The sequence below is a fragment of the Talpa occidentalis genome, unplaced genomic scaffold, assembly GCF_014898055.3.
Source record: "Talpa occidentalis isolate TD23 unplaced genomic scaffold, MPIMG_talOcc4v2.1 talOcc4.14, whole genome shotgun sequence".
In the NCBI taxonomy this organism is placed as follows: Eukaryota; Metazoa; Chordata; class Mammalia; order Eulipotyphla; family Talpidae; genus Talpa; species Talpa occidentalis.
Window position 1 is genome coordinate 16781451 of NW_023601433.1, and position 12936 is coordinate 16794386.

The 12936-nt window shown below is 45.1% G+C and overlaps 1 protein-coding gene across 2 annotated transcripts in view; it reads right to left on the bottom strand.

Annotated features, from left to right (window-relative positions):
- OCA2 (OCA2 melanosomal transmembrane protein) overlaps window positions 1-12936 on the bottom strand; it is a 180628-nt gene that overhangs the window by 131358 nt on the left and 36334 nt on the right. For both annotated transcript variants that reach the window (XM_037510125.2, XM_037510124.2), the window contains exons 10-13: window positions 6827-6898; window positions 4764-4829; window positions 1712-1768; window positions 224-348 (exon numbers count right to left, since the gene is read on the bottom strand). In XM_037510125.2, coding sequence (XP_037366022.1) covers window positions 224-348; window positions 1712-1768; window positions 4764-4829; window positions 6827-6898 — 320 coding nt within the window. The remainder of the gene's footprint in view (window positions 1-223; window positions 349-1711; window positions 1769-4763; window positions 4830-6826; window positions 6899-12936) is intronic.

A 12936-nucleotide genomic window follows, 5' to 3' on the forward strand; every position in this document is an offset into this window, starting at 1 on the left:
CCCCTCCCCAACAGCTGGCCTGTGTCTGCTGACTCCTGCAAGCATTTCTGCAGTCCCTGCTGCCACTGCCACACTCACAGCCACAGTCACAGCCACAACCACAGTCCTGGCCAGAGCGGTGGCTGGACAGGCACACAAGGGGGTGGGAGTTGCAGACAAGGTCCAGCAGCCAGAAGACCAGCCACAGCCTGGCCCCACACCCACATGGGGCCGCTCAGTGTACCTGATAGTAACAGGAGTGAAGAGGAGCGAGGTGGTGACGTTGTCCAGGAAGGCAGAGAGGACGGCGGCGATGAGACACAGCATAGTGATCATGGTCCACACTCTCCCGCGGGACAGGCGGTAGGCCTGGGGAGCACACCAGGGAGAACAAGCCTGGGTCAGTGGGGTGCACTCAGGGAGACAAGCAACTCTCCATGAGGGGCTCTGGGAATGAGGGATCCAAATAAATAGCAGGGGGATTAAAAGTTAGATCCAGGATTCCGAAGTCAGGTGAGGGCGGTGGTGCCTGGACATTCTAAATCCACTTGGCTTCCTCTGATTCTCCTTCTGGGAGCCCCATGGTGTTCATTTGTCACAGGTGATGCCTCCGACTATTTGGCATCACCCAGTATTTGCCACTTCCTCTTGGCCAGACAGCAAGAGCTGCCGCATTGGACCCACGGCCCCTATGCCTGCTGATCTTTGGGGATCTGAGGGATACATTCAGTACCAACATATCAGGAGGGAGAGACCAGACTGCTCCCGGAACTGTGCAAGGCGGCACGCAGAGAGAGCAAGAATCACAGTGTGGGTCTATCATTCCAAGTTTGCAAAGGGATTTGTTGAGTAAATGATTTTTTAAAGAGCTTTTCAGAGTTAAAGAAAAAGAAAATATAGCACAACGTTTAATGTCACACCCACAGGGCTTGTTGGGATCGCCATGCACCAACTCAAGTGACGGGACCAGTACAAACTGCTGGTCAGAACTTGCAGGTGGATTCCCCAGGGTTCCACTGACAAAAATGGATGTTTATATGCTCACTGCTCAGGAAGTACTCATTGAAACTATTTGACCAAAAAGCAAATTACTCAGAAACTGATGACCTGAAATATTAGATACTCTAAAATGCAAATCACTTTTTATTTATTTTATTAATTTATGCATACAAGAACTGGGGTGTAGGCCAGAGTTGCAAGGGGTGAGAGGATTCACCAGGGACAGAGTGGGGAGCAGAACAGGCAGATCTACTGAGATACACTGCAGAGGGGAGCAGCAGGTGAGACAGGAGAGGGCTGCTATGCCATGTGGGTCACCTCCCTGGCCAGTTGGGGATCTAACTCGTGCCGCAGTGGCTGCCCATAGCTACATAGTTCTGAGACTTAACCCACTGTGCCACCAGGGAGTCCCCAAATGCAAAACTTTCTGATGTGAGGTTCTCAAACTGCCAGCTGAAATAATGTCACCCAAACCTTCAACCTGATGCTCACCATCTCTGTCTTCAGCTGTTTAGTGAGAAGCTGACAGGATTGTTCAGAGTCCCCTCACTTAGCATGGCAACTTGCCCAGTCTTGCAGAAGTGATTTTGTAAAAGAGGATGGAATTTTTAAATATCTGCTTTAAATGGTAGGTTGTCCACTACCACTTATTTTATCCACTAAGTATGCAATAGTAGAAAAATAAATATAGCAATTCAGTAGATATTAACTACTGAAAGTATATGAAGCCTACCTTTACAGCACAATAATCGAAAAATCCTGTTTCTGAAAATACAGCCACTAAGATCATCTGCGGGGGAAAGAGAGAAAAAAGAATCTTAGCAGATCACCATCCTGAAATAATGTCAGAGGGGTCAACGCCAACTGAGCTCAGCCTCTGTGTGGAAGCTGCCACCACCTAGGGCCGACCCCTGGCCCAGGACATCCTCACTCAGCCTCCAAGTGTGGCCTCTCTCCAGGGTCCGTGTGTCTGTCTTTGTCCTGGGACTTGTGCCCAAGACACATTATTATTCCATCCAAGATTTACCAGAAACATCAAGTGTTATTATTACTCTCCTTTTTATCAGCCAAGAAACTGGGGGACTTGTCCCCAGTCACAAACTAGAAAAAGTGAAGGAAATGGCCCAGAATGTGGCCTTTCCACCCCCCTGAAATTTCCACACCAGCAATGACTAACCTTTTGAAGATCTTTTTTTTTTAAGATTTTATTTATTTTTATACAAGAGCCGGGGTACAGGCCAGATGCATGGGAGGGTGAGAGGATTCACCAGAGACAGAGCGGGGAACAGAACAGGCAGACTGACGAAGTACACTGCTGAGGGGAGCAGCAGGCGCGACAGGAGAGGTCTGCTGTGCCATGTGGGATTCTCGCCCGCCAGCTAGGATCGAACCCGCGCTGCAGAGGCTTCAGACAGTTTCACAGCACGGCGCTCAATCCGCTGCACCACCAGAGAGACCCTGAAGATTTTTAAACTGGGTAAAATTTTGTTCCCTAAAATAATTAGTTTTGTTTGGTTTTTGCCAATTTGATCAAGACGTGAAAATAAGGGCAGTTACACTGAAATGATTCTGCTCTGTGTTCTACATGGATCCAGAATGCCTACTCATTGGGCTTTCTTTCCAGTAATGACACTGAATAGGTGAGAATAACATTCCTATGTAGTGACAAGAATGCCCTGTTGATTCCAAATCAAATCAGTCAGACATTTCAACCAGCCTGCACTTTCTGGAAGATCCTCCATCCCACTACCTAAGAAGGCAATGTGTGGTGCACTGAACGTGGAGTTAGAAGATTCAGGTTCAAATATTGGTTCTGCCACTTAGGAGTAGTTTGACCTTGAGCGGAAAAAAAAAAAAAAAAAGCTTTCTTTTTATTATAATTTTAAAACTGTAGTTCATTTCTCTCACCTCATCTCTGAATATTTTGTTTCTTGTTAGGTGGTTGTGAAAATTCGATAAAATTAATTAAACTAAAGTCCTTGGGAAATAGTAGGCCCAATATTGTCTTTCAATAAAGTAAGAATAGCTAAAGCTGGTGACAGTGGGGCTGTCTGTAGATTGTGGGGAACATGACTGGGTGGTCCTGGGTGGCCTGCCCTTGTCAGGGAAGCTGTTCCACATTTGCTGCCAGAAACCACCAAAGAGAAATGGAACTCAGGGTAAGTGACCCCATGAGCAGTTGGCTGTCAAGAAATGGGGCAGAAAAGGCAGGAGCCTGGTACATAGCCTCTCTCTGTACCCTGAAAGTTCTAGAACCATAAAACCTTTACTGATTTCTAATGAGAAAAAAAAAATTAAGCCATCTGTGATGGGCTGAGTTATGCCCACAAAATTATTTTGTTGAAGTCCTAACTTCCTCCCAGTATCTCTCTCAGAATATGACTGTATTAAGGAGATAATTAGGATGACCCCTAATCATATGACTGGGGTCCTTATATGAAGAGGAAAGGACAGAGACAGCATAGAGAGGAGACCATGTGAGGACAGAGGGAGAAGATGGTCATCTCAAGTCAATGGAAGGGAACTCAGAAGAGTTCCCAACCCTCCCTGCATCTTGATCTCGGATTTCTAGCTTCTAGAACTGTCAGGAAATTCATGTTGTTTAAGCCACCAAGTCTGCAGTACTTTGTTTTGGCAGTCCTAGCAAACTAACACATCAATCATGTAAGTTATCAAAAAACTAAACCTGAGGTGACATCTCTCTACCTTCTTTCTTCCTTCCATATGCCCAAACTCTCTATGCTTTCAAGGACCCAACACAAATATCGGTTCCTTTGTGAAGGCTGAGCTCAGAGCTTGGACCTCCTCACAGTAAGCAGCAAGGCCCCCCATTATGACTCCCAGCCTTCAGAGGCATAACATACTAGCCAGCCATGTGAGGGTCTAAGTGGCCTGCTGGACACAGAGGACTACTTCTACCTGAAGAGGGAATACCCTCCTTCAGACCTTTCAGCTGTTTCGGGTCTGTTCAAGAACACACTTGCCATGCCCACTGCTGCCCAGGCCCCTGTCAAACCCCACTTATTACGGTTAAGTCAGTAGATGACTCCTATTCCACTGGCTCATCTTAAAGTTCCTCTCCTACAAGTCAACTTGTTGACCTCTTCGCAGATGCAGCACACAGTGGCTACTGGACAATGTCTGGTAAATCAGCAAACACACAGACCATGATTTAGAGGTAATTTCTTCCTTTATGCATATAATCAGAGGCACTTTTCACTGAAACATGGTTTCCTTATTTAGGATATTCCATTTTCTTTTTTTTTTTTTCAACTTTAAAAGTGGTATCTTTTTTTATTTTATATTCCCCATACAATTGCACCCCCCTTATTTTGGCCCCAATCTCTCCTTTCCCTGCCGCCCCCCACCATAGAGGGTCTCTGGTTTATAGTTGTTTGTTCATTTTGATTTTTTCTTTCTTATAGTTATTCTTTTTCCTGGTCCCTTATTTAGGTTTTCTAGATTCCTGCTATGAGTGAGACCATTTTCTGTTTTAAGGAAAGGGTAATAAGCCCCCAACATGACTACATTTTCTAACTGGCAGTATTATTTCACTGTCACACAGGCCCTAGAATGAAATTCTATAGCTAACCAGAGCACCAATCATTAAATTCCGCCTCGGGAGAAATTAGCTAGACCTGTACTCACACTTTTCAATCAAGCCCTAATTGTCAAGCGGTGCAGTCTCTTTAACATAATGAAGGATTCTCAGTAGCAGCAGCAAGAGAGAAGGTTCTGGGTTAGGGCAGGCCTGGTGCCCTGTCCCAGGGGAGGACTATAATTACCATGCCAAACAGCAGGGCCAGGGTCTCGAAATCAATCCACTCCACCACATGGATCAGGCTTGGTCTCTGCAATCAAAGTACAAATTTGCCAATTAATCCTGGCCATCATTGCCTGGTGCTAAGCAGTGAAAATGTGCTGCCCTTTACATCAAACCCACTCACAGGGCCAGAGTCAGGATCACCCCATCCACTTGCCTTTGAGTCAGTTATATCACCACTGAAAGAAGCTCAGGACACAAGGCAGCCTAATATCAAGACTTTGCATTTATTTAGCAATAAGAAAGACACATTTCTTCAACCCCCTCCCTGGGAGCTATGCGAACAACAGCCTGAGTTGCAGGATTGGTCCTTGAGGTTAGTGGAGCCCATGTGTGCCCTTCCCAGGCCAGGACCTGAGGACGGGATAATGATAACTGAAGGATACTTTTAATTTATTGGTCATTATCCATTGTATGACTTCATTTTCTAACAACCTTGTGGAAGAAGGAGAGCTGGTGCATGAAGAATTGGGAGTACCAAGAGTCCGGCTATTGAAAGGGCTGTTGTGATATAGGGCAGAAAAGACTCTCTTTGCACCCTGAAAGTTCTAGAATCATAAAACCTTTACTGATTTCAAATGAGGGGGGAAAAAACATCTGTGATGGGCTGAATTATGCCTCCCCCCAAATTATTTTGTTGAAGTCCTAACCACCCCCCCACCAGTATCTCAGAATATGACTGTATTTTGGAGGTCCAGGAAGCTTCCCCACAATAGGCAACTTCCATTACAATGTTAATAATTTTTACAACAAAATAACCACTTCTCCTTATGAATAAATAAAAATAACCATGATTTATATTTACATTTTGGGATTCTGGGATCTTTTACCTACAAGGTTAGCTTACATTGCACTCATCCACTGCTAAACGTAAGAGGTGCTCTATAAAATGTTGCTGCTCTTCATTCATTCCATATATATTTATATAAATATAAATATATTTCCTTTTTATTGCTTATTTTCTTATTATGTGTGAAGCATTGAGGATGCATTAGTGGAGGAAATGGACATGACCCCTGTCCTCAAGAAGCTCGTAATCTTTATGTTAATAATATAATATCCTTAACACTATTTCTCCAACACAAAATAATTTACACTATAGCTTTCCTTCATCTGTTTAATCATAGGGCAGGTAAAGCCATAATGTGATAGCTATCACACATATTTTGGGGTAGCCTTTGAAATAAATTAACTCCACAAAAGCTAAGCATATGTGCAAAGGTTTGTTTGAACCTCTTTCCTGCAACACACATTTTGTGCCCATAATCTCACTCAGATGCTGGCATAGGCCCTTTAGGACATTCTGCCCTGCTACTTAACAAAAATATCAAAGAACATAGGGTATATGGGTTTAGTGGTGGGATACCCACATCGTTTCTCAAACCAGTTACTATTCTTTGGTTGACTACATGACCTCAGTGGCAGTTTTCAGAACCCATTGCATTTTACAGTTGTTCACAAATCCACTTGAGTGCACCATGTGCTGAGTCCTAGCACTGCCCCCGCAGCACTCTGGGCTTCCCTCACCTGAAGACACATGGCTCTCTTGTGCCTATATCTGCCAGTTGGATCATCTTCAGACCCTGACAGCATGCCATTGTCCTCTCCCCAACATGCATCTCCAGAGGCCTCCTCATATCTGGATGGCAGAACCCCCATCCTACCATCTCCCACCTCTCTGAACTGGCCAGGATGCCGCCTCTGTTTTCAGGGGCTGACAGCACCCAGGGCCAATCCTATCAGTACCCAGCTTCACTGCCCTGGGCAAACTTGTGGCCAAATAAGCCTTTTTTTTTTTTTTTTTTTTTTTTTGCTGAAGTGGAAAAGGACATTATAGGGTGTGTATATGAAAAATACTCATCCATGCCATCAAGTCTGTTAGTTCATGCCTCTAACATGGTTCCTGAGCTGAAATGTGGAAACAGCAGATGAAGATTGAAAAACACCAGCTAACCCCTAACTCCTGGGCTCTGAGTCTGACATTCTATCAAGGGGTAAGCGATGATATGAAACAGTATGACTTACATCACCAATCATAGCCAGTGCTGCTAACGCCGCAAGGGACCCCAACATGGCTGCCAATGTCCTGTGAACGATCTGGAAAGAAACATAGCAAATGACTGCATTCCACCCCACCTGGATTTAAAGTAGTCAAAAACCTGTGTTGGTTTAAGTATCCGTCGATACTGGCCATTCTGGGCAATGTCTACTAGGAGAATAAGTAAAACAGGTACTGCTGTTTCAGAGTCTGAATGCCCCAGACACACATGCAAACAATACCATTCTCCCTTCTAAAGAAAACTGCCTTCATTTCCTGAAAAATTAAGTGACCTTGAAGGAGAAGGAGAAGCCTGGGTAAGTACATTCAATAAGGAAACCTGCAGTAAATGGTCATTAATTATTTACTGTATAATCCCCAAGCAACTGGACCATTAGTTCCACAACATAAATCAATTCTGCCCAATTACTGAGACTTATTAAAGCAAAGGTACACAGCCGAACACTTGGTCTAATTGAGACTTCAGTATTATCACTGAATCACAATATCTTTTCTGTTTAATTGTAACTCAAGTGGATGTGGAATTTCTAAGACAAAATACAAAGGCAAGGAGTTGGATGAGATTGGGCATGTTTGGGGTAGGATAGCCATCGACAAATTTGGAGAAATTGGAGCCAATTTTCTCCCAAAAAGCAAGGACAGACTTTAGAACCCTATTCAACTTATCACTCACAGTAAAAAAAAAAAACAAAAACAAAAACAAAAACAAAACACCAGGGTTTGAATCAGATAATCTAAAGACACTTCTCATTCCATAACCCCATATCATCATCTTCCTAAATTTGGAAAGTTAAGATGAATGCCATTGAAATATCAGGAGCTTTCAGAGCAAGATTTTTTTAATTGAAAAGAGGAAACCATTCAGATAAAGAAGATGAGGTAATATACACACAGTGCAAAACTTCTCAACTGTAGTTTAAAAAAAAAAAGAAATCCATTGCCATCCTCAACCTAGAAGGTACTTTAAATGCATGCATCTGGAGAGTATTAGTTAATGTTTAGTGAAATAAGTGAGACCAAGAAAGACAAACATGGCATGATCTCATTCACAGCACAGAAAGAAACCAAACAAATAGGTGAACTAAATAAAGCAAAAATGAACATTCAAATGATAAAACCAATTAGTGATTAGAAGAGAAGCAAGATCAGGGTGGTAAATCAGGAAAAATGGGTAAATTGTATGGTAAAAGACAGAACTAGACTTTTAGTGGTGAACTTAATGTTGATTTATAATGATATTGATTTATGATGATGAACACATAAAACCTCTATAATGTTATAATTCAAAAACTGAAGTTGAGTTACATCAAAACTGCAGTCTGGGAGACACAGACCCAGGCAGCACTTGACCTGTCTTTAGGTTGCCAGGTGTGGGGAGCATGTATATATGCAAAAAGGCAGAGCTAAAGTTCACTTTATGCAAATGAAGTTTTCAGTCAGTGCAGTTCTGATTGGTGGAATGTTTGTCGGGCTGCTATTGGCTGAATTTCAATCTTGGCATCAATTTGGTGTGCAGATGCGCTTTCCATCCATTTGTTCCCAAACATGCTGGTGCCTGGAGCCCACCCTCTATAGCCCTGAGCCTCTGCTCCCTACCCAGACTTGGGATGGCTCCATGTTTGTCTTTCTTTTTCATATTACTTATCAAATGTTACTTCAATTTCTTTTTTGCATAAAAGAACTGGGGTGCAGGCCAAAGATGAGGGTGTGAGAGGATTCACCAGAGATAGAGTAGGGAGCAGAACAGGCAGATCTACTGAAATACACCGCTGAGGAGAGCAACAGGCAAGACAAGAGGTCTGCTGCACCATGTGGGTCACCTCCCTGGCCGGAGATCAAACTCAGGACTTAACCCCTAGGCTACCAGGGAGGCCCCTGTTACTTCAGTTGTAAAAAGAAAGAAATGGAAGGAAAGTAGGGGAGGGTGGGGGAAGGAGGAAGGGAGAGAGGTGAGGAGGGATAGGAGGAAAGAGGTTCATTCTGAATTATGGTCTAGGGACAAAAGAGGCTGCTTTGTGGAGACAGGGTGCCTGGGGGCGAGGGCAGGCACTGGAACCATACTCCAGAGGGTTTGCATTTAATGACATTATTCCTCATTTCAAACAAACCAAGTACATGCTAAAAAAAAAAAAAGTTTCCTCTCTGTGTGTGTGTACGACAGAGAAAGGGTAAAGAGCAGAGACAAAGGGTGAAGGGAAAGCACTGCAGGGCAGCAAACTTCAAAGCCTCACGAAGCTCAGCGGACTGAGTGCTCGGCTCCCACTTTGGTCTAATCCACAGAAGCAGGAGGCCAAGAAGCAAAGCTCTTCTCTTTCTCCCCTCCACTCCCGCCCCACCCCGTTCCCAGACAGGCTGCTCTTCTCTTACCTTTTTCTATTTTTGAAAAGCATTACATAAACCATCTTTTTTAATTGGTCAGAAGAGGTTTTTAATGTATTTGACATTAAAATCAGTGAAAGCTTCATGAAAAATAACAAATGAAAGCACTGCATATCATTCCGTAAAATCTGAACAGAAACGTATTCTGCTCAGAGGTTGAACATCATTTTAGAAACAGCTTTCACGAGCAACAATTAATCCCATATTCTGTCTGTTACGCATGATACCCTACAGAAACCTAAGATTACACTCAAATCTCACATTGAAATGAGACTCCTCAGTGGTGTTCATGGAGGTTACTTTTGTGTGATGCAAGACCTTTTTAGCTGTTTCTTTTACAAATAATGCAGGCGCCGTGGTTTCAAAACCTTACTAAACTATCTGAACAAGGCAGATCCTGACAACCGCAACAGGCAGCATGCCCGCCACACCACCTGTCAGCATAGCCACCACGTTCATTGATGTATTATGAGGCCAATTGCAAAGGTGATGACAAATTCCCGCTTTGATTGTATTCCCTAGTTAAGGATTTAAAGTGTTATCATTCTGTTATATAAAGAAATACTACAGGGCCTCCCTGGTGGCTCAAAGGGTTAAGGTGCAGAACTATGAAGCTGTCCGCAGCCACTGGAGCACAAGTTCGATCCCCAGCCAGGAAGCTGCCAACATGGCACAGCAGACCTCTCCTGTCTCACCCACTGCTCCCCTCAGCAGTGTATTTCAGTAGATCTGCCTGTTCTAATCCCCACTTTCTCTGGTGAATCCTCTCACCCCCTGCACCTCTGACCTGTACCCCAGTTCTTGTATGCATAAATAAATAAATCTTTTTTTAAAAAAAAAGAAAGAAATACTACACATTCTGCTTTATGAATGTAGCCTTAAACTAGTGCAAAACAGGGGGAGAAAAAGAAAAAAAGTGGAGAGGGAGAAGATAAAGAAAGTGGACATTATGAAAGGACCCCTTAGGAACCAGGACTGGTATTTGGTTGGCATCAGTGCCTTGGCACCGAAAGTTCATCTTCACTTGGAATCCAACTTCTCTGGTCTCTGCCTCCCCATCTTTAGATTGGTGGCTTCAGGCTCCAGATCTCTGGGTGCCTAGCACTTGCCTTTACCTCTGACCATGTGCCATCCACCTTGCCAGGACTCCCTCCTCCAGCAGCCATTGCTTTTATCAAGTCTCACATATGTGACATGAGGGTTAAGTATATTCCAAAGATTTCCAGAGTCCCTTGACATATTGATAAGCTTAGCTCAACACAGGGTTTCCTAGTCCACTAGATGTGGGAGGTGCTGGTTAAACGTAGGCATATGTGTGTTTCTGAACCCTTAATTGCTATAGGGAATCCCTCCTCAAGACACACAGAAGGAATGTGTGTCTCTGGGTGGGCTGCAAGTCCAGTTTTGACGTTCTTGGAGTCAACACCAGCCCCTCTGAGCCACTGAGGCCACCCCAGCAAATGCCAATCCTAGCGGAGTCCAGAGGTGTTGCTGATGCTGCCTGGTTCTGCCTGAGGACACTGTGCACAAGGCAAGCCCTGCCATCAGACCCGCGGGACCAGTGAGGTCAACCACCAGCCTGGCCCCAGCCCCAGGGCAGCCAGAGAAGCAAAAGATACCTGGGTGGGGGTGACGCAGCAAAGGCTGGTTAATGAGAAAGTTGGTTCAAAAGAAGCCCACTGAAGATGCAAAACCCCAAAACATGCGACAGGTCTTCAGGGCTGGGTAGAAGGGCAAGGACGCTTTCAGAGGAGGCGAGAAAAAAGGGAACCCAACTTATACTAAAAACCTTCTAGTAAGAGTGTCACCTGTGACAAATGAGAAGACAGAAGCTGTACTTAATGAGGCTGGAACTTTGGGTACATAAGTGAGAGGCAGATACTGGAAACTGGGGGGCTATGAGGTAAGTGGCAGGTATTGGAACATGGGGGGCTGTGAGGTGACTTATAGAGAGTCCACCCCATCTCACTGTTGTGTAGGGTGAATGGGGACAGAGAATTCCCCAAGGAGGCACAGGAGGAGATGCCCGCATCCTGGCCAGTAGGTGGGCTAGGCAAGGTGGTGTAATGTGTCCCAATCATTCCCCCACCTTGAGGCCTCAAATGCTTTGGTGAACAGTGTGTGAGGAGACCGGAACATCAATGCACTCTGCTGGCACCCAGATTCCAATACCTTACTTACTTCTGGCCTTACATTTGCGTTGTGGGGTCCTGTTTGCTTATGCTGGTGTTTTCCCATCCCACCCCTTCTCTGCATGTGTTTTCTTTATTTTTATACAAGAACCAGGATACAGGCCAGATGCATGGGAGGGTGAGAGGATTCACCAGAGACAGAGCAGGGAACAGAACAGGCAGACTGAAGAAATACACTGCTGAGGGGAGGGAGCAGCGGGCGCAACAGGAGAGGTCTGCTTCGCCATGTGGGATTCTCACCAGCCGGCGGGGATCAAACCCGTGCTGCAGAGGCTGTGGACAGCTTCACAGTGCGGCGCTCCACCGCCTGCACCACCAGGGAGGCCCTGCATGTGTTTTCTATTGAGGTGCTGCCTGCATAATTCTGAGTTAATTTTCTGACCTGATTTATGTTACACAGAACCATAGATCCCAGAGCTTAGCTATAGCTCCAGAAGTCAGTGGGCCACCCTCCAGCTGATGCAGCCGCTGGCTCTGGTTTGGGATGGAAACAAGGCTGAGCAGCTGTGGCCTGCGGACATGTTGCCCTGGCCAGGTAATTCTGGAGGGCTGGAAGGCAGCTTGACTGTTCTTCAAAAATAAAAATAAGGGGGCCTCCCTGGTGACACAAGGGGTTAAGATGCAACCTATGAAGCTGTCCGCAGCCTCTGCAGCACGAGTTCAATCCCCGGCCAAGGAGCTACCCACATGGCACAGCAGACCTCTCCTGACTTGCCCGCTGCTCCCCTCAGCAGTGTACTTTGGTCAATCTGTCTGTTCTGTTCCCCACTCTGTCCCTAGTGAATCCTCCCAACCCCTGTACCTCTGGCCTGTATCCCAACTCTTGTATGCATAAATAAATAAATCTATTTTGAAAAAAATTAAAAAAATAAAAATAAGGATAATTGCTTCCCTGAATTTCAGTGCTAAGTTCCTAAGGCACAAATACCTATTATAATGCAAATGTTTCTGCTAAGAAACCACAAAATCTTCACTACAGGAGTAAAGTGGACATGTGAGTCGTTAACTCATGTGGCACTGGAGAATCGCAGTAACCAGCCCCATCTCTACACATCCTCTTCAGGAATCAAGAGGTTACCAAAAACCATTTTCTCCTGTGACTATAGCCTAAAAGTAGAGATTAAAATGACACGTTCTGTTTGAAGGTCCCACCATTTCTTCAGAACATTCTTCCAGAATGACTGCTCATCGCCCCATGGCACCAAACCTACATTTTCCCAGCACAGGTGAAAAAGTCACATCACGTGTGTTCCTCCTTCCCCAGACTCTAAGAGAACGCAGGTGCACACGGGTGGTCTTCACTGTTTCCACCCCTCCCCACCTGTCCCCTGCCTTAGAAGACAGGCAGCCCACATAGGGTGGCGGGAGACCCACAGTCCCTGGGACACAGGGGCCCCATCCTGTCCTCAGAGATGCAGACCCACATGCTGGGGACGGAGTATGGCAACATACACTACCTACCAACTGCAGGAGCAAGGAGGGAACAAACATGCTTGAGAGAAAAT